At 44.3% G+C, this 19,751-nt stretch overlaps 1 protein-coding gene across 16 annotated transcripts in view; it reads left to right on the forward strand.

Moving 5' to 3' along the window:
• LOC117607698 (protein turtle) overlaps positions 1-19,751 on the forward strand; it is a 128,374-nt gene that overhangs the window by 95,187 nt on the left and 13,436 nt on the right. For 8 of the 16 annotated variants that reach the window (XM_076688873.1, XM_034331681.2, XM_034331690.2 and 5 more), the window contains 8 exons: positions 325-458; positions 12,112-12,343; positions 13,526-13,801; positions 17,376-17,663; positions 17,752-18,161; positions 18,232-18,503; positions 18,573-18,745; positions 19,000-19,068. In XM_076688873.1, coding sequence (XP_076544988.1) covers positions 325-458; positions 12,112-12,343; positions 13,526-13,801; positions 17,376-17,663; positions 17,752-18,161; positions 18,232-18,503; positions 18,573-18,745; positions 19,000-19,068 — 1,854 coding nt within the window. The remainder of the gene's footprint in view (positions 1-324; positions 459-12,111; positions 12,344-13,525; positions 13,802-17,375; positions 17,664-17,751; positions 18,162-18,231; positions 18,504-18,572; positions 18,746-18,999; positions 19,069-19,751) is intronic. The other 8 variants (XM_034331692.2, XM_034331693.2, XM_034331696.2 and 5 more) reach the window with 5 other exon arrangements.

The raw sequence follows: 19,751 nt of genomic DNA on the forward strand, positions 1-19,751 counted from the left end.
GGTAAAAATACAGAAGCGAAAGTTACCTCGGTAAATCAGAAAGTTTGCCTACGGCTGTAACTCGGCAGAAAAGTTAAGGACACCTCAAAAGCCAGCCAGAGACTTTTACAAAATATCCGTCGCGTAGCGTTGGCAAGTTTTTCTCGCGGATTACGAGCTCGGGTCAGTTTCTTCGAAGCGAGCTGCAAGTATAAGTATATTCGCGATAGAAGTTATAAGAGAATTTTTAAAATTACATTTCATTATCAGTAACTTTGTAACTTGAAATAAATTTCAAGTTAATTAACGATCGATCTTAACAGCTTGAAATGGTGTGTGTTTCAGGTCTGTGCCACCAGGACGCGGTGCACATTACGGCAATCCTGGGGGAGAGCGTTGTCTTCAACTGTCACGTAGAGTTCCCCGGTGAGCACCCAGTGCCGTACGTTCTTCAATGGGAGAAGAAGGTAGGCAACGAGGTACGATAACGGACGACACCCTCTGCTCTCTATATCCGTGAGTTAAATACGTGGGCCCCGTTCTCGATAACCACGAGTCGTGAGCCGTTTTCATGTAAATCGCTTATTCAGCGTTCGGCGTTTTCCACCAAATCTTTGATCGCTTTCGCTAATTCGATTTGATTCGTTGCTGAAAAAAATCCATTCACAGGAGATTGAAACGATGAAAGACGTATTTCATAAAGACGGCAAAGTAACTATCATGCAGCGATAACATAGATGTTTCGTGTTTCGTGTTTCGTGTTTCGTGTTTCGTGTTTGTTTGGGAATAAAAGGAAATCGTTCCACGGTTTCTTTTTAATTTTCCTCGTTCGAACGTTGCGTAATCTGGGTAACTGGGGCGTGAAAGCGGACGACGGCGGGGGTGGTGACGACGGAAAGAGTCCTCTCGTACAGATGAATGGTGTTCTCGTGTGAGCTACGCGATCGAATCTTCCCTCGGCACCCCCGCTGATCCATTGCTCTTTTTATCGTTTCCTGTCGTGCCAGCGACAGATGCGGTCACCGGCCATCCTCAGTGTCGATGTATCGCTTTACGAGCTTCACCAGTCTCAATTTCCCGAATCGTTCACTTTGAATCAACCTATCTAAAAGCTACTCTAGAACAAGCTTGAAAAATCTTTCTACCTTCTTCTAATAATCCTGCTGATCAACGCTGCCGATTTCGATTGATTTCGAGCTGAAAACTACCCTTTCTGGACTTACTGCTATTTATCTCTTCACCTTATAATACTTGCAATCGTTGTCAGAGAGCGTCGATTGAGCTATCCTGATAAAGAGATAACCCTTGCATACAATTCCTATACTTTTCTCTACTGAAACTCGAAAGCGATAAGCGACGAAGGCGTGCAGGTGTGCGCGACCCGCATTTCTCATTGTACGCTTTCGAATCCACACTGAGGATTTATGGTGGCCACCATAGAATCGAAACGGGTCGTGTTAGGCGATACTCGATACTTATTCCCTGCGATGGGAAAAGGATAGAGGTTTATGTGGGTTCGTTTATGCGGTAAAATCGGTGAAAAAAGCGATCAATACGGCGCGGAGACGGTATACTACACTGATAACTGAAAACTGAAAATTGAAAACTGATAACCGGTCGCGAGAAGATGAAAAAATAGTTGGAGGAGGTTGGAGCGGGGCCCCGTGAGCACACATATTACGTTGTTCAAGCATTGCAGTGATTGTCGGCAATGATACCTTGAATTGGCTTATTTTTCTATTTCTTTTTGTTTCATGATTTTTTCTTCGCTTCTACGTGCTTACGTACATACATACATATTTTTATTTCGTTTCGTTTCGTTTCGTTTCGTTTCGTTTCGTTCCGTTTCGTTCTCGTTTTGGGTGGTATCGACGGCGAACGGGACACGCCTCTCGTTCCCAGCTCGCGTAGCTTACATTTATTGTTATTAATTACTACTCGTTGATTATTATTTCTACCCACGATCTTATTTTGGTATACTTGTATCTGATCCGGACTGGAGAGGGCAGAGCACGTTTTCCATGTCGAATCAACAACAATGTCATTCGATCATACGTTCTCTCAGGCAGCAACGATTCATACCTTCCTACTTTCAATCGTTTCTTTCATTCACATTTCACGCGCTATCATTATCTTACGATTAATCTTATCATTCGCGTTGCAGCAAAAATCGTGGATCCTTTGAAGGACGAGCGACGCTTACTCTCGATGCGACTAGACATCGATTTTTTACCCTTTACTTTTAATAGAAAAATAACTTTGATTCTCAGAAATTCTCTGGAAACAACGAGTTAGTTTGAAGCGCGACAATCGATCAGACCAGACTCGGTTAATTTTCTTTTTTTTCTTCTTTTTTTTCTAATTAATCGAGTCTTTGCGATTATTATCGACGGACAGTCGCTCTTTTCTTTCAAAGAGTTTGTTACACCGCACCGTGTTTCACGAGGAAGAACGAGAGAAAGGACTGTTGCTCGTTCTATTATACATTCATTCTATTCGCGTCCTTTTGAACGATCAACGAATTTCTTTTTCTCTCATTGTCAGCGCTGTCTATCAATTGACTGTCTATCAAAATCTGCCTTTAAGAAAATCTGTCTTGGTAAATGAGGAGGATCACGATCGACGAGCTTGATTTTTATTGAATTCGTTAGTTTCTTCAACTCCTTTTCTACGAATATATTTCCTAGAAATATAAAAATTTATCTTTCAAGTTTCATGGCTCCCGTAAAACAACGAGCTCGTCGATCGCCAGACAACGCAACGGAGGGTAGATGCACATTTCCCTTTTTCTTGGTTGGCGGAAAATCAGGAAAACCGCGTCTCTGTCTCTCGAACCTCTGGTGCTTGTTTGCATGAAACTGGTGGATTCGTTCGCAGGGATGCGCAACAGCAGCCATAACTCTTAAAAGAGGGTTGGAAGAAAAGAAAAAGAGAAGGACGATCCCCGCCAGCAATCCCGGTTCTCGCACGCGAGCATGACCGTCGCGTATCTAACATGCCACAAGACGAATGGTCCCTCGTATCGTCGGTGTAGCATTAAAAAATTATAGCTGTGCCTGCGATGCATTATCTCGTTGTCGTTATGAGCCAGTCGTACCCCTAAATGCCCCTCGTACTTTCCGCGAGACTAATCTCCGTGTCACGTGCAAACGTACCTACGCTCCGACGCTCGTTACCATTTAATGGTACGTTTGTTCCGGGAAATACGGAAAAACGAACCAGCCCCTGTAATAACTATTAAAAATATATTACATTACATCGTGTAGCTTGAGTGAGAAGAGAGGTTGGGATATCGATTTTCTCTACTTAACGCGTCAACACTTACAGTTGTTAGAAGCTTTGTAAAGGACGCGACGAGTAACGTGTCTATAGCGAAGACAATAGCAAGATAATAGAGTCTATAAAAGAATGAAATTGAGCAGATTTGCTGCAGAAATTTCCTTACTCGAGGTAAAATTGGTTACCACAGAAGGATTATATCTACTAGTATGTATCAGGTCAGTTTCGTTTCGTAAAATAGGAGGGTGATGTAGGTTTTTTCGATGCAAACGAAACGTAAAGCGAATTGGTCGCCTCGCGTCGAGTGATACCGGATTTCGAGACGATTACTGTCCGGCAGGAACGCATTAACTGAACGTGAATTCAATATTGACTCGGCAAACCTGCGTATCCATCGTCGTGTAATTAATTAATCGATCAATCGATTCCGCGGGACAATACGATGATTGCCGCAATGACAATCGCATCCGCTTCCGCGCGGCCTTTCTAACCATCACCAGCTACGAACGCGCTCCAACTCGCCATCAGCCGATTTCCTCTGCGATCGTAGTTCCGTTCCCGGATCACAGCTATATGTATATGTATATCAATTGATTACAAGTACATATAATGGCGTCATTGTTTGATTATCGTTAGCAGCGTAACCGTTTTGCGCGCATGCGCTGTCACGTCGACCTCGTTTTAATAAACGAGCCGCTTTTGTTCGATCAAGACGTTCGCTATCGAAATTCTTGGCTTTGTTCGTCGATTAAAACTTGAAACGCGACGGGTCACTGTACGTACCTCGACGACGCGTATTTATGTATGTTTGTATGTATGTATGTAGTTCAATTCTTCTCAGTGTAGTTCGATCACACGTAGCCTTGCGTTTCACTAACGATACAGTAGTTACACCCCTTTCGATTCACAGATACTACGACTCAATCGAGTTTCTATCGAGTGATCATCCTTAAAAGTAATGAAAAGTGAGAGATTAACGAATAAGTAGAGAAGTGTGATGCAACGAGGAAACAATGAGAACGCTATCAGGCATATGAAAAGGTAGAGCATATAGGAGGGAAGAGATTGAACGGGGGGTGAGCAGTTGCCAAGCGATTTTTCCGCCTGAAAACGGATTTGAAAAGGGAGTTGAAGCGGAGATCTCGAGGCCCATTTCCATTTCCGTTTCCATTTCCATTTCCATTTCCATTTCCAACCGATTCGTGTGGCGAAGCTCGAGGGAAAGAGAAGAGAAGAGCAGCAGAGCTGTTTTCTTTTTTATGCGTGCATAAATCACGCGGGGGTACCCCGGGGCTTCGGAACCGTTTTTCCCTCACCCCTCGGATTCACCTCTCGTCCCACACTGCGGCTGACAACTAATTTCTCTTCCCGTCCGACTTTTTTACGCTGCCCGTTGCGATCACTTTTCACGCGCCTAGCCTCTTCCAACGTTTTTCGTTCCACTCACAACCAGCTACACGCGTGCCTCGTTTCTTCTCGTCGATGCACCGTTTCACTACAGTTTTGCGATCGTTATCGAAGATAAACGCTTGTGAAAGGCTTGTAAACTCGTTCAGGTGCTGCCTGAATGTACAGAAAGTAATTGAATCGAACTTGAAATAAAATGTGCTTTGCTGCTTCCACATAAAAATTGTTGGATGCTGTAACGAGGAAACACGTAAAAATGTCTATCATCGACGCTCATAGCGGAAAGTTGAAGCAGCGAGACGAGTCGTGGCAAATGATCGAACGAAAATACCATTAACTGTTACCATAAACTCTAGTTCGAGTTATCCGAGCAGAGGTTCGTTCTCGTGTAAAAGCCACAGAGGAATAATTTCGTGCTTTAGAACTCGGATACAGTCTCGATGCGGCCCGGTGCGCGGCGTTTCGGTAGTCCGTCGTGCCTCTTTTCTTTTTTCTTTTTTCTTTTTTCTTTTTGTGTCTTCTCTTTGCACAACCACAGGGCATGCATGTAGTACCAGCAGAGACGAAACATGGAGGCGCGTTTTATTTGCTCTCCGCTGCTTTTCCGGTTACTGCGCGAGCATGATGAATGAAAGAGGAAACAAGCCTGCATTAGGCTTTTGCAAACAAGTGTTCGAATTCGTGAACTCTGTTTAAACAGATATTCTCCTTTTCTTTGATTAATTCTAAGACTCGACCAGTTGTGAAACGACTATCGTAGGAAGAATTTAAATTAAGAAAATTATTTTCCTGGTCACATCGTAGACTCCGCTAGGAATAGGGTTAAATGATACCGAAGAAAATCCCATCCAGCTAAAGGGGAGAAAACTCGGAGAGTAACGCTCGTAAATTCACGGTCGACGAGCAAACAATTAAGGCGAGCACGAAAAAACGATTGTTCGAGAGAAGAAAAATAAAAAAAAAGAAGGGAAGAAGGAGAGAATCGTGGCGAACGAACGTTCATTTGTCCACGGAGCGAGAGGTTTAGCAATAGGCTAAAAAATAAACGCTCACGGAGAAACGTGCTAATGCCAGGGAAGGGGGGTGGGTTGCAGTAAAACGAGGGTAACGAGTCGAGTTTTTCTTCCTGTTTCTATACTCTTCTATTTTCGAAACGAGTCGAGAAAGAAAGGGTGGGTTGCGACTCGTACAGAAACGGGTAGACCACTTGACGGACCATGGAAGTAAGGGTGAACGTTATAATGGCAAGCAAAATTTCCAACAATGTCTCTGTTTGCCAACAACAAGATTCTACGATAAAAATTAATTGACAATATATGTTTAAGACTACGATATGTTAAGAGTCCTCTTGCAATTCAATTTCGTCGGCGCGGCGCGGCGCGACAGCGTTTCCACTTGGGAAGACATTCGCCGCCACGAGAAACCTGACTCCTGATCCCTTTCTTCTTTTCTCCCTCACCCTTATGTACTTGGTCAGCCTTGGGTGAAACCACCCACCCCTCTTGGAAGTGTACGCAAAAGTTGGCCGCAACCTGGCAGGTTTCCCATCCGAATATTTTTCTCGTCTCGCTCGACAACTTTTTCTATGCTGCTCGCTCCCATCTTACGGTTAGGTATAAAGAAAAAAATCACTCGGACTTTGGGACGTCCCTTTTTCTTTTTCCATCCTGCTGTCTCGCCACGAGGTTAATTATTTTCCCTGGCGATGCGCGACGCGACGCGACGCGACGTAAACAAGAAGGAAACGTTGTTTAGAGTGCGAGTTAGTAATTAGGTTTTTTCTCTTTCTCAAAGACACGATGGGACAATTTTATTTGATGAGGTCTCGCGCGTTTTGTAAAACTCCGTATTACGCTTCTGACGTGAAGCGTCAGAAAAAAGAAAAAAGAAAAAAAGAAAACGGAGAAGAGGGGAAAAACGGTTGCCGCGTTACGTTTACAATTTCTACGGTAAAGAAGCAATTTTCCGCTCCAAATGTACCGCAGCTTGTACGACACCAAGAGTCTCGGATAATTCGCAATTAATAGAACGGTTTCTTGGAAAAGCAAGCCTCGATGCAGAAAAGAAAGCCAGTTCTCGTTAATATGCAGATCGGTTTCGGTTCGATCTTCGCGAATGTAAATTCAACGTCGCGTCGCGTCGCGTCGCGTCGCGTCGCGTCGCGTCGGATGAAATTAATTTTCAAACCAAGAATTTATGGTGAAACGATTCTTTCTCGTGGTCCTACATTTTATTACCATCTACGTTTCCTTTACAATTCCGTCGATTTGAAAGAAAACAATCTTTCTCGCTGAGAATAATTGATCGGGCCGAGTTTGCGGTCGTCGATGCGGTGCTTTGAGAAACGCTGCTCTCGCGTTATCGATTGAACGTGTTACCCGGTTAACCCGTAGTTGGCTTAAAAATAGGACAACGTAGAGAACCACCCCCGCGTGGCAGGTCGGTTTTACATTACATAAACCACCAGCCGGCGCGGCAGCGAACAGGGTTGTGTGTTTGACGTCCGACATTGGTAGCTCGATTCCATTCCTTCCTTCCTTCCTTCCGTGCAGGACGTCGTGAGCTTCCCTTTCGCAAACACCTAGTGTTCACCGGATATCCGTGAAACTTGTTAGTTGAATGGTTGGCTCGTAACCTTGGGTATACTTGTTGTTTCCGGTCAACCTGACTCGATCTTCTTTTTGCATTTGATTTCTATCATTGAGAGTCATAGTAGGGTGTACTAATATTTGTCACTAGCTGGGAATGGGTGAGAAACCCTTGTCATCTACATGGCAGTCAGTCACTTGGTCTACCTATTCCATTTACAATATTATTGGATTTGAAGGTACCTTTCTAGAATTTAGATTTTCAAAGAGCAAAAAGAAAACGCGACTGAATCACGTAAATGATCCCAGGTTGTTTTTAGTATTTCCATTGAAATACTCTGTTCTTTTACGTTACGAGGACTAAAGGAAGACTTGTCCATTTGCCGAGACCCCAAGTCGTTCAGAATGATGCGGGGGTGCGTTACTGTAAGAGGTTAGGAGGTCTACATGCATAATGCAGAGGGGCACGAAGACCAGGCTGAACTACTCAACTGTGTCAGGGTTAACCTCCCACCCTCTTGTCGACGGTCTCGATTTCACCTGCAGATTTCAAGCTTGAGCTTCTCCCTCCGTGAGACCACCCACGCCATTCCGCGCGATTCCGCGCGATTCCGCGCCATTCCGCGCCATTCCGCGCCATTCCGCGCCATTCCGCGCCATTCCACGCTACGCCGCTCGTTATATTCGCTAATTGGCAGCTCGGTCTTCCTTTTTCTGACATTCTTCTTATTAATACCACCCTCGAGAATGAGCCACCTAACGAGATAATTAGCGAAACTCGAGCCCCGAATCTCTTTCCATCCACGACTTTGATTCGAGATCGGTATTCACCTCTGGAGAATTGTTTCGAATGATAACTCTTGCCTCTGCTTTTGTGTACAAAGTAGAGGTAATAACAGTTAAGAGAGTATATAGTCAACTGCAGGAATAAACCCAAAGGGTGTTCTTTTTATTTTTGCGCTAGTTTCAGCTACACCGTTATACCAAGAAGAAATAGATGAAATCTAATTCGTTTTCTGAAAACACGAATTCATGGAAAAGAAGCACTTGCTCGTAAACGAAAGATCGTTTCGCGGCTTTTCAGGTCGGATTTAAAGAATCCTTTCTAAAAGGTGGCGCAAAATCGAGCTTGATACAGAGTCGGAATGCGTGAGAACCCTTGACGGGTACATATTCTGGTTGCTCGCGTTCGCGGCCTTATTCTCTCTCGGTTGAAACGGCAAAAAGGAATTCACTGGCTGAACGCAAATACTCGCGGCACGTTTACTCTGTCAGGAGGATATTTCTCGGTTCCGTCAGCGACCCTGGAAATGCCGCAGATCGCGTACCCACCCGGATATATGTATGTATAACGAGTCGTGATCCTTTCTCCGCGAGACACTCTCTTCGGCTCGCTTTTGCAACTGGAAAAATTTCGTGGCACACGTGGTGTCAGGGTGTACAGAGAAAATTCTGTTTTTTCCTTCTTTTATAGTTCTTATGAAAAATTTGAACACGAATATCTCGGAAGTGTAACGAAATTGGAGGAGAAACTCGAGCGTCGAGTTGTTGTTATCGTCGTTTCATAACACCGAACACCGATCCGGCTTGTATTGCAGACCCATTCGAAGGTATTTATTTCTCTTAGAGCGTCTTAGTTCTACCGGGGTGTTGGAGTTAATTGTCCTTCGTGAAAGCGATATCCTCGCGATAAGTTTCCCTGGAACTTGCCGCGTTGTAGTTGCCGTGTAAACCGACAAACTTTACGGAAATTCCAGCATTTCTGTTTCTCGAAACCACTAACAAGAACTACGCTACGCATCACATTATTATCGGCTGTAAAACAATTATTAAGCTTTGGTCCATTGATGATATTCGTTTGTATCTCAATCAAAATAATTTGGATCTGCTACGATTAAGAGAATTTTCATCCTACGGATTGTTTGTTACAAATCTCGATTACTATTCGCAATCACTTATTATATATATTTTGGAAAAAAAAGAAAAAAAAAAAAAAAGAAAATGAAATTCATCTGGATCTCCAGAGGAAAGGAGAATCCATCTTAAACATCGATCCTCCTGCAGTTGGAGAAAAAAATTGGATAGAGTTGTTCGATCCGGCAATGAATTATGAAAATTTCCGCAACACGTACCGCATGCGGCTTTCGATTCTTCCTCAAGTTCTCTCGCTTTCCTGGCGTGTCCCCTTAGGGAGAATCCCCAGGCCAGGATCCGACAGCGTGCTTTATTTTCTTTGGACAGTGTCGTTTTTATTCCGCATGAATTATCGACAATTTCATTGTTCGACGATGACGACGGCTGAAAATCTGAATATCCTCATCTAACAAGTTTGCCTCGGAGTTTGGGCGTTGTTGTTTCAGAAATGTTTCGAAGCGGAATAACGCGCATGTTTTTCACACGTATCGCTTTTCCTCTTCATCTATGCACATACGTATTCGCAGCGCGTGAAAATAAACGATAAATATCGCTTACGTCGTCGACTGAAAATAATTCCAGTTAGCATTGAAGAAAGGTAGTAAATTAGTGGCCTTGTGTGTTACATAGTCGGTAATGGGTAATGGGTAATGGGTAATGGGTAATGGGTAATGGAACGCCGATGGATACAGAGATTAATCTTGCAGATACATAGATATCCGGGATCGTTAAATCGGCTTTGGTACGGGGCGAAACAAAAGGACCGAGGGAAATAAAGCAAAGACACCTGACCTAGATGAGCGGTGGCCGCGTAGGTGTAAGCGTGGAGCGTTCACGCGAAACCGCCCCGACTTATTCCGCTCAGTCTCCTAGCTACCGACAGAATCCGTATACATATATCCTAGCTGAGAGTACCGTGTTTTTCCCTCTCCTTTCAACGTTCCAACGTTTTCCCACCCTTTTTCGTCTGCTTTCGCGGATCGAAAAACTGCTCGAGAAAATAAGCATAGCCTGCCCGCTCTCATTTCCAAGTGCCATTCAGATCCGTAATTTATTCCAGTTTCGTGCGTTCCTCTTCGCTCCGCCTATTTTTTCTACCTCTTATTTTCTTCAATCTATTAATTCCGCGACATCTTAAATCTGACTCTTCTTTACGTTGCGAAGAGAAATATTCCCACTTCCTCGAGAATAATAGTTTCTTTATGATTTTCACGTGCCATGGTGTTATTTGAACGAGTCGAAAGAGCGGTATATTTTAAAGCTTGTATCACTTGTATTTATATACATATATGTAGTCACATAATCGAGAAGAAACGCGTTTAAGCGTCGAGTCTTATTGTTAGTACTCGGCCTGGTTCTCATTGTTTCATGGAAGCAGCGAGAGAGACCGGTGGCATTGCTCGAAATGAGGCGCGACCAACTCGTTGGCATTTAATTCTTTATTTTCTACCACCGCACGGTGGTGTACATAGTAGTACGAGGCGACGCCACCGAACGAGCCGTAGGAAAAAGAATTTTTAGACTGGAAAAAAGAGAAGCAATTGTTTTCTCTGGTTCGAGACGGTTCGAGACGCATCGGGACGCGGGAACGCGTGCTCGTCCATTGTTTGGTGGGATACGATGTGTATACATTCATCGGGTGGATGGAGAGCAAGCGGGCGACAAGTTGCCACGGAATCGCAATATCGAACGAGTCTCGTGCCGCTCGAGGGAGAATAATATTGAAATCACTGTGGTTTGCGTTTGCAAGCACGACGACGACGACGACGACGACGACGACGTTCGTCGTCGCAAGTAGGCCAGCTCGAAATAGAAACCTGGGTCAACTGGGGCAGTCAATGGTCAACGTACGATGCTCGTGGCGCGTTTCCGAGTTTTCTTGCTCCTTCTCGAATTCTTTACTTCTGCTTCCTTCCGTTTTCGGAAGCACGCGATATCGCGTCAACGATTGGCTCAAGCTTGGCAACGAACGCGCAAAAAGTAGAGATACACCGTCTATTTTCACTGCGACATGGCATGGGTGCGAAACGCGCGCCAGTAGAATAGCTCCGTTTCGTGCCAGCCTACCGCCTCTACGAACAATTTCTTACTTCTCGACACGGATATTGCTCGATTTCGATTAGCTCGATCAATTGGATCAAGTATCTGAGCAAATAAATCGAGGCAAAGAAAGTGATTTTTATTTTCATTACATCTTACACTTTTAATCTCACTACATTTTATTTATTCATTCATTTTACAATATAAACGCTTTAATGATTTAATTGAGAAACTGATCATCAGAATATCGATCCATTGTTTGCATGCCCCTAACACCCCTTTACCTTTACAGATAATACTATATCTGTATTTATTTCACAAATTCGTTTTGTATTCGAAGATCGATGATGGTTTTAGCATGGCACGTATTTTGAGGCATAGTCCGATCTCGTTTTCCAGCATCGCCTTTTCTCTATTCACGCATGCCTCTGTCTAGGGATTACTTTTTCATCGGTGTGCACAAGCGAGCTCCTCAAGCGAGCTCCTTTGTTTGCCCATAGAGGGTTGCATGGAAAATGACAGTTGTCGTGACATCCTCGAGCAGGGCGAACGTAACGAGCATAAAAATTTCAGAGAATTCTTCTTGCGCCGCGTTGAATTAAAAGAAAGAAGGACACCTTGTCCTCGTTACGTTCAGCCGTTCACGCGGAAAAGAAGCTTGCCAACTCGTTTCCGCTCTTGATCGTTTCCGCTCTTAACACACACGCTGCATCCTCTGTCTCGTCATTTATCATTTCACACGAGTCGTCATCTGGTGCGAGCACGAATTTCTATTCTATCCGAGACATCTTGGAGGAATCGAGTTAGCCAGCTGACATTGGGGAATAAATAAAAGAGTCTCGCACCAGTATGTACGCGTTCATAACGATCCCTCGTTTATGTTGCGTGTTGGTGTTGGTGCAAGGGGCAGGAGATACCGATATACATATGGTACGAGTCGTATCCGACTCACAGTGGCGAGGGTTACGAAGGTCGAGTCTCGAGGGTGAGCCCGAATTCACCGTATGGCGTGGCGAGTCTGAACCTGACCGACATCCGTGAAAGCGATCAAGGATGGTACGAGTGCAAGATCGTCTTCCTCAACAGATCGCCAAACAGTAACAAGAATGGTACCTGGTTCCATCTGGATGTTCACGGTGAGTATTTCAGACTACGTACAACATATTATTAATTCGATTATCCTAGGTATCCCTCTTTCTACACGATTGATCAACCTAATCGCGTGATACCTAATCGGTCAAACTATCCTAGCCTCCTGAAACGTTATATTACATTTACGTTGAAAAATTTCACTGTGGTGGAAGACTTTTAGCGTCGAGAAATGCGATTACCACGGCGCGGCGCGTCGCAAGATCGATTAAAAAAGACTTAACTACGGGTAATAGAGGTCCGCTTCTTCCGCGAACGCAATTTAACTGAAAACTTTCTTCTATCCGACTGAGCTTCATCGTAAAAGCTACATCGATTCCATCTCGAAACAGCCTCATTAATATTACCTCGTGCTTTAAGAAGATTTTACGACCACGCCTCTAGCGATGTACTTCTTTTTACGACAAGTTTTTCGTTTTTCGTCAAAGGTTTCAGCGAATTTTTATAGCGTCGAACGAAACGAGAAAATTCTGTAAACGTGACTGATATAATATAAAAGTGATGCGAAACAGACGAAGAAGAATCAATTCTTTTTGTCCGGTAAAATCGACTAATCTGAACGCAACTACGTCAACGTCGACAACGGGAACGGGTCATTGAACCGACGCCAACGCGACAGATGGAAACGAAGCAGTGGAAAAAAAGGGAAAACTTATTGCCGCGTTTTGTTCGGTGATAAAACGACGACGAACAGCCTAGCCGCGGGGAGAGAAGCATTTAGATGGCTTAGGGTGTATCTTCCTCTTTTTTTTTTTTTTTTCTTTTTTAATTTTTTATTCTCCCTCGTCCGAGTTGAGCCCACGGGTCCACACGTCATCGTCGTCGTCGTCGTCGTCGTCGTCGTCGTCGTCGACGACAAGAATGACAGTAACGTGGACGCAACGATTGCGACGACTAAAGATTTGCCAGTGGCGTCAAAGAGAGAACCCACTCGGCTAGCGAAAACGCTTCCAGTCTCTTTGTACTTTTCAAGTTGTCTCTGTCAGGTCGTTTGCTCGTGTTACACTCTTAAACTGTTGCCCCTGCCTTCTTCGGTTCTTGCGCCTTCGGCCTCCATTTTTCTTTCTCCCTTTTTTCTTTTTCTTCACGCTGATTTAACTGATTTTTCTTCTAGAGAATCGTTTGATGTTTGTAAAAATTCCAATTTACGGTGACGTTTGTTTCTATAGCGCCACCGAAATTCAGCATAACACCGGAGGAGATGATCTATGTGAACGTGGGCGACGCGATAATATTGAACTGCCAGGCGGAGGGTACGCCAACACCGGAAATCCTCTGGTACAAAGATGCGAATCCGGTCGAACCGTCGTCTACCATCGGAATATTTAACGATGGTACCGAGCTTAGGATCTCGACGATCAAGAACGAAGACATTGGAGATTACACTTGCATCGCGCGGAATGGAGAGGGTCAAATCAGTCATACAGCTCGCGTTATAATTGCTGGTGAGTTAAATCTCCTTGTAGAGATTTTTCTGTAAAGAAATATGCAAATCGTGCAGGCAACGTAATCAAGTTTAATAACTTTTGCTTTCTTCGATTAATCATCCTGAGCATGGCCCAATTTGAGCTTGTGACTCAATTAACGAAAATTTCTAATTACATATTTCCCGAGAACAAGCAGATCTAGTAGACCATGTACTGCGGATATTTACAAAAGAGCAGAGAGTTTTGAAAAATGTTGGAAATATTTTATTACATATATTGTATGTACGTAGGTGGATAGATAGAGAGATTGGTTTATCAGCTTTAGGGAGGGAATTCAGTGAACTCGATAGGTTCGGTGTCGAGGCTGGAGAAGAATTTTCCGCGTGCCAATAGGTAATTAATATACGCCGGATCGGTACGATGATTATCGGCGGGCGGGTTGTTATTAGAAGTTATCGGGGTATTTTCGGTAGTCGGTAATCGATCGAGCACCGATAATGAAATTCCAATAACCACGAAGCCAGAAAATTCCTCCCGGTACAACCGGTAGCTACGGTTTTTCTTACTGAATTTGCATTAAAGAAACCGCAAAGGATCTTGAAAATGAAAGAAATGAAGGAAATGAAGGAATGCCTAAATGCTTTGTTTAAATTCGATTGGAATTTTTTCAACTTGCTTTCATTGTCTGAGCGAACCTGGTATGTACTATATACCTAAGGGTTGTAAAAGAACGTACACGTTCAACACTATCATCACCGATCGATTCGGCACACACACTCGTGATAAGAGCTTCCTTGCAGTTCCGGTCAACGACAGCTACATTTTCAACGGCGATTTTATGGAACTTCTAAAAGTCTCGTTTTAACAGAATCGTCCCCAATGGAATCGTTGAGATCGTCCTTGGTAACGGTATAACTTTTACGCCATTTTTAATCTCCGTACGTCTTACTTAGCAGCGCTCGTAAAATTGACCAGTCGAGCCGTTTCAACTTGTACGCGAGTTTTCGTGTCCCCGTACTCCCGCATATTCTAATTAACGAGAATTCTTAGTTATTACCTCGACGTAACTCGTACGGGGATTTCCTTGGCGCTAGCCAAGAATTTCGTATAATTTCGAAGGAGGGATTATCTTTAAGCAAATCTCAACTGTTTCGGCTTATTACAAACTGCAACGAATTGTGCTCGTTTGCAAATGAAGCAAACCAAGAAAAGAAGACTTAACTAAAGGGTGTACATTTTAATAGAGCCCATAAATCGTTCCTTAGTACCTACAAACATACTAGGTAGGCAATAAAACTCGCGTTAGGCAAAGCGGTTAAAACGAGGATCGTAACTATTAGCCAATTAGAGGATGTTTCTCGCGGAGCTGGCGAGTTAAAAGGCGATTTGTCTTGTTCTCTAGGACGCGACGCGACGCAGGGGTAGCGACGGGGGTAGCTCTTTTTTGTCCCTTTCACTTGTTTACCACTAGCAGTCTTCATCATCACGAGTTAGTTGGTCGATTTAATATCTAACACTTGCTAACGCGGCGTCCTATTACTTTTAGACAATTTGTTAACCGCACTTGAAGTCGAGGAAAGGTTCATTCGTCGTTGATAACTCCGATAACGCCGAACTCTCCGAGCTTCATAAGTTTCGGACTAATAAACCGTGCCATCTCTGCTCGAGTCTCGGCATGCAGTGACGAACTAGCAAAGTATACAGACGGCTCTCCGTCCTGTTCGCGTATAAAACAACGCCGACAGACTGCACCATTAATGCGGAGGATCCTCGTCGAGCTGGCGAGCGAGCTCCGACCGAACTTGCTCCTTTAGCTCGGCGTGAAACTTTTCAATCTGCACTTTGAATATTTACCGAGCTCTAGCTCTGAAATTCATCCCCGTTGCGCCGACATTTTACCCTTTTCTCGCCAACACGCCCGCTTCTCTTCTTCTTTAGCCTCTTGGTGAAATTGCCGGAAACGATCGTTAAACGAGCTCGCAGTTTTCCGGCTGTTTTTAAAATCTTCTTCTCCTAGTTGGGGGATAAAGAGAAACAAGAGAATCAGAAAACAGGCCGTTCGTTCTTTGTTCGCTTTAAATTGATGTCCATTGTCGATTATTCTTTTATTCTGTGAAGTTAGAAAACTGTAAAGCGGCAAAATGGTCGATCCACGTATCTTGAATTCATTGCTCTCAAGAATGAAACGGACGGACGGCGGAGTAGCTTCGAGTTGAGATATGGAAAGGAAAACTTTTAAATCGACCTAGTGAATATTTAGCGAGGCTGCTCGCTTCTGAATTCATTGCGTCGCGTCGCTGAGCACGTGTTAGAAATTGAAGGGAATAATAAGTTAAAAACAGAAAGACGGAAACTTTTTGCTTCACTGTGTGAGATTGGATCAAGTTATATTGGCCCGTTTATCAAGATACTTGCTTTCAGTTAAGTTTCACCGCTGTTTGATGCTCGCGGTTACGGTTGCGGTTGCGGTTTCTGACTAGCGGATTCATTCGAATTCGCTTTGTTTCGAAGCAAGACGCGAGACCAACTGCCGCGACAAGGGACCTGCAACTGCAATCGAAGCGCGATTAATTTTCATCCAAGTTGTCGCCCCGGAAAGTTCGATTGATTCACTGAACTTGTGTTTCGAAGCGAAATCACCCTTCAAAGCGTTAACTCTAAAAGGTTTTTAGAGATAGGAAAAAAAAAAAAATCTGGAGAATCTGGCTGTTCCCACGGACGCGCAGAAGCCATCTTAATTCTTGACGAGTAAAGATAGATCGGATTGCAGAAGATACTACTGAATACCGTGAAGAAGTTTCCTCTTTTGTCAGCTGAGATCGATTCCTTCCCATTATACGCGAAGATATTCGCCAGTGAGACGTGGGAGCTCTCACTCACCTTTTACCATTTCTGTCGTCGACGCCTCGCAAAAGCCACAAGTTTTAAAATTCTTCCTGCTGGAGCCAGCAGCAGGAGAACTGTCGGATATCAATGGAGATATAGCACACCCTGTTGATCCTTTTTGCCAAGAGTTCGAGCAAAAAAGTCTAGTCGTCTAGGTAAAACGTTGGCCATCTGAATGTCTTTTTCTCTTCCCTGCTTCCTTTCCTTTTCCAGAGAACTCTTTCGAGCCGATTTAAAACTAAAGCTCTGCCGTGGAGAATTGAACGAAACGCAAACTTCCACAAAGGCCACTAAAAACACTCTGTTTCGTCTGGTCGCACCTCGTAGCCGTTTTCCCTGGCGAACTATATTCCTGAAATAACAAACGCGTCCATCATCGATCCATTTATCAACGGCTCCCGATAAATGGAGAATATTCATCTCGCTTTCAATTTCTTTATTTATCGACGTCGTTTCGCAGCCTGGTTTTCCACGCGATCCCCACCGACAACGATGAACAATCGTTCAACGTGTTTTCGTGAGTTTTCTATATACTTACTGATCGTTTTCGTTTTCGTTTTCGTTTTCGTTTTCGTTTTCGTTTTCGTTTTCGTTGGCGTTGACGACGATGATTGGATTTTCTTATCTTTCTCGAGAGTATCAAGTTTATGTGGAATTTGATGACTGTTAAAATTCTAACATGTCCTACCGTTTCTATCGTTTACAGGTGGAGCAGTGATCACGGTACCCCCGACAAATCAGACGAAACTGGAGGGTGAGAAGGTGCAGTTCTCTTGCGAGGCAAAAGCTCTTCCTGGTAACGTGACGGTCCGTTGGTTCCGAGAGGGTGCTCCAGTCACGGAAGTCTCGGCGTTGGACACGAGAGTGTCCATCAAAACGAACGGCAGTCTCGTCATCAATCCCGTCAGCGCCGATGACTCTGGCCAATATCTGTGCGAAGTGACGAATGGCATTGGTGATCCTCAGAGTGCCAGTGCTTATCTAAATGTGGAATGTAAGCAATTTTCGCATTCTTTTTTTTATACTAATTTTATACTGTTCTAGCTGTTCTTAGATATAACGAAAAATATTCGGATTTTCAGATTCAGCAAAGGTGACGTTCACCCCAACAGTTCAGTACCTGCCGTTCCGTTTGGCTGGCGTGGTGCAGTGTTATATAAAAGCGAACCCACCCCTTCAGTACGTGACCTGGACGAAGGATAAGCGACTGCTCGAGCCTTATCAGACAAAGGACATCGTTGTGATGAACAATGGCTCCCTGCTGTTTACACGGGTCAATGAGAATCATCAAGGCCGATATACCTGTACGCCTTACAACGCGCAGGGCACACAGGGTAGTTCCGGTCCTATGGAGGTATTAGTACGGAATCCGCCCGTGTTCACCCTCGAGCCGGAACCAATTTATCAGAAGAAGGTCGGCGAAACGGTGGAGATGCACTGTGACGCTCAAGAGGCCGAGGGCACGCAGAAACCTACGATACAGTGGCATCGGGTACGCAATGCCGCGTCCGCATTGCCGTTCGATAGATATTCATGTTTGCGATTTAATTGCTTATTGTTAGAGGGACGGCGCGTCGATCCAACGTAATCGAGCCAAGATGATCGGCGGTAATTTGACGATCGAGAGCCTTCGACGTTCCGACTTTGGTTTCTATCAGTGCGTTGCATCGAACGAGGTGGCCACCATATCCGCTTCGACGCAACTAATCGTCGAAGGCACGCAACCCCATGCGCCTTACAACGTGTCCGGAACAGCGACTGAATTCTCGGTCACGTTGACTTGGCTGCCAGGTTATTCTGGCGGACCTGATTATAAGCAAGATTACACTATTTGGTAAGCGGTGGTGTAATCATCGCAAGTCGAAGGTTTTCAATTTTCATCACGGTGGAAAGTTTAATACAGGTACAGAGAGTCGGGCACGTCGGAATGGGAAACGATACCAGTGACTCCGTCTGGTAGCACAACGGTGACGATCAACAGACTGACGCCAGGTACGCTGTACGAGTTCCAAGTGATCGGGAAGAACGCTTTGGGCGATGGGATGCTGAGCAAAGTCATTACCGTCAGGACGCTTGGTAACCACCACTATCTATCCTTTTTTCTCTTTCTTTCTTTCTTTCTTTCTTTCTTTCTTTCTTTCTTTCTTTCCTTTTCTACAAATAGCAAATATAATGTGCCGTAAAAGTTCCGGAATTCTCGGTTCGCATTTGCTATAATACTATAATACTAATGCTTCTATTACATGTACCTCGTATTAACTGTCTAACAAATTCAATACTTTTTCTATGCAATCTCTTTCCTTCTTTTTTCTAACGCTTCACCCTTGAAGACGTGGCACTGACGCACTCAGCGACTCCATCCTCGAGCGCCGGTCAAGCTGCAGCCACGGATCAAAGCGGTAAGATGGTATTTACCTCTCTATTATTTCTCTAAACAGCACGACACGTAGAGAGGAGTTATTTCATATTAATATCTTAACAAACTAATTGGAAACTGATGGGGAACTAATGGTGGCTTCTAATACTTGTAATTATAGAGGACGAAACTATACGTAGCTTGCTCCTTCAAAGGGAGGGCAAGGTAAAGCGGTATCAAAATAATTCAACACGTGGAATAAAAGCGGCAACTGAAATCAAAGGGACGAGATTTTGTATTCGAACGCGATCGAGTATGAAACCGTTCGTTCGACTGGAGGCTCACCCTAAAAACGGGCTCGCTTCCATTTGCTAACAAAGAATCTTGGTTGAACGATTTCGTAAAGATGCCTCGGTAAGGCTCTTCTTCTCCTTCTCCTTCTCCTTCTCCTTCTCCTTCTCCTTCTCCATCTCCTTCTCCTCCTTACGACCGATTTGCACGAAGAGCTTTGCCCCGGAAACACCGTTTCTGCGCTACAATTTCAAAGTTACGTTGAAACTATGTACGAAAAAGGGAGAGACAGGGTGAAAGAGAAAGGAGAACGAAGACTTCCGTCGCGACTTATCGTATCGGAAAACCCATCGAGCCGTTCATTCTGTTTCCGCTTTTATTTCCTTCCCTCGAATCCACCGGTTCATTGCCTTCCATTTGTACACACGGTGCCGT

Source organism: Osmia lignaria, chromosome 6 (assembly GCF_051020975.1).
Source record: "Osmia lignaria lignaria isolate PbOS001 chromosome 6, iyOsmLign1, whole genome shotgun sequence".
NCBI lineage: Eukaryota > Metazoa > Arthropoda > Insecta > Hymenoptera > Megachilidae > Osmia > Osmia lignaria.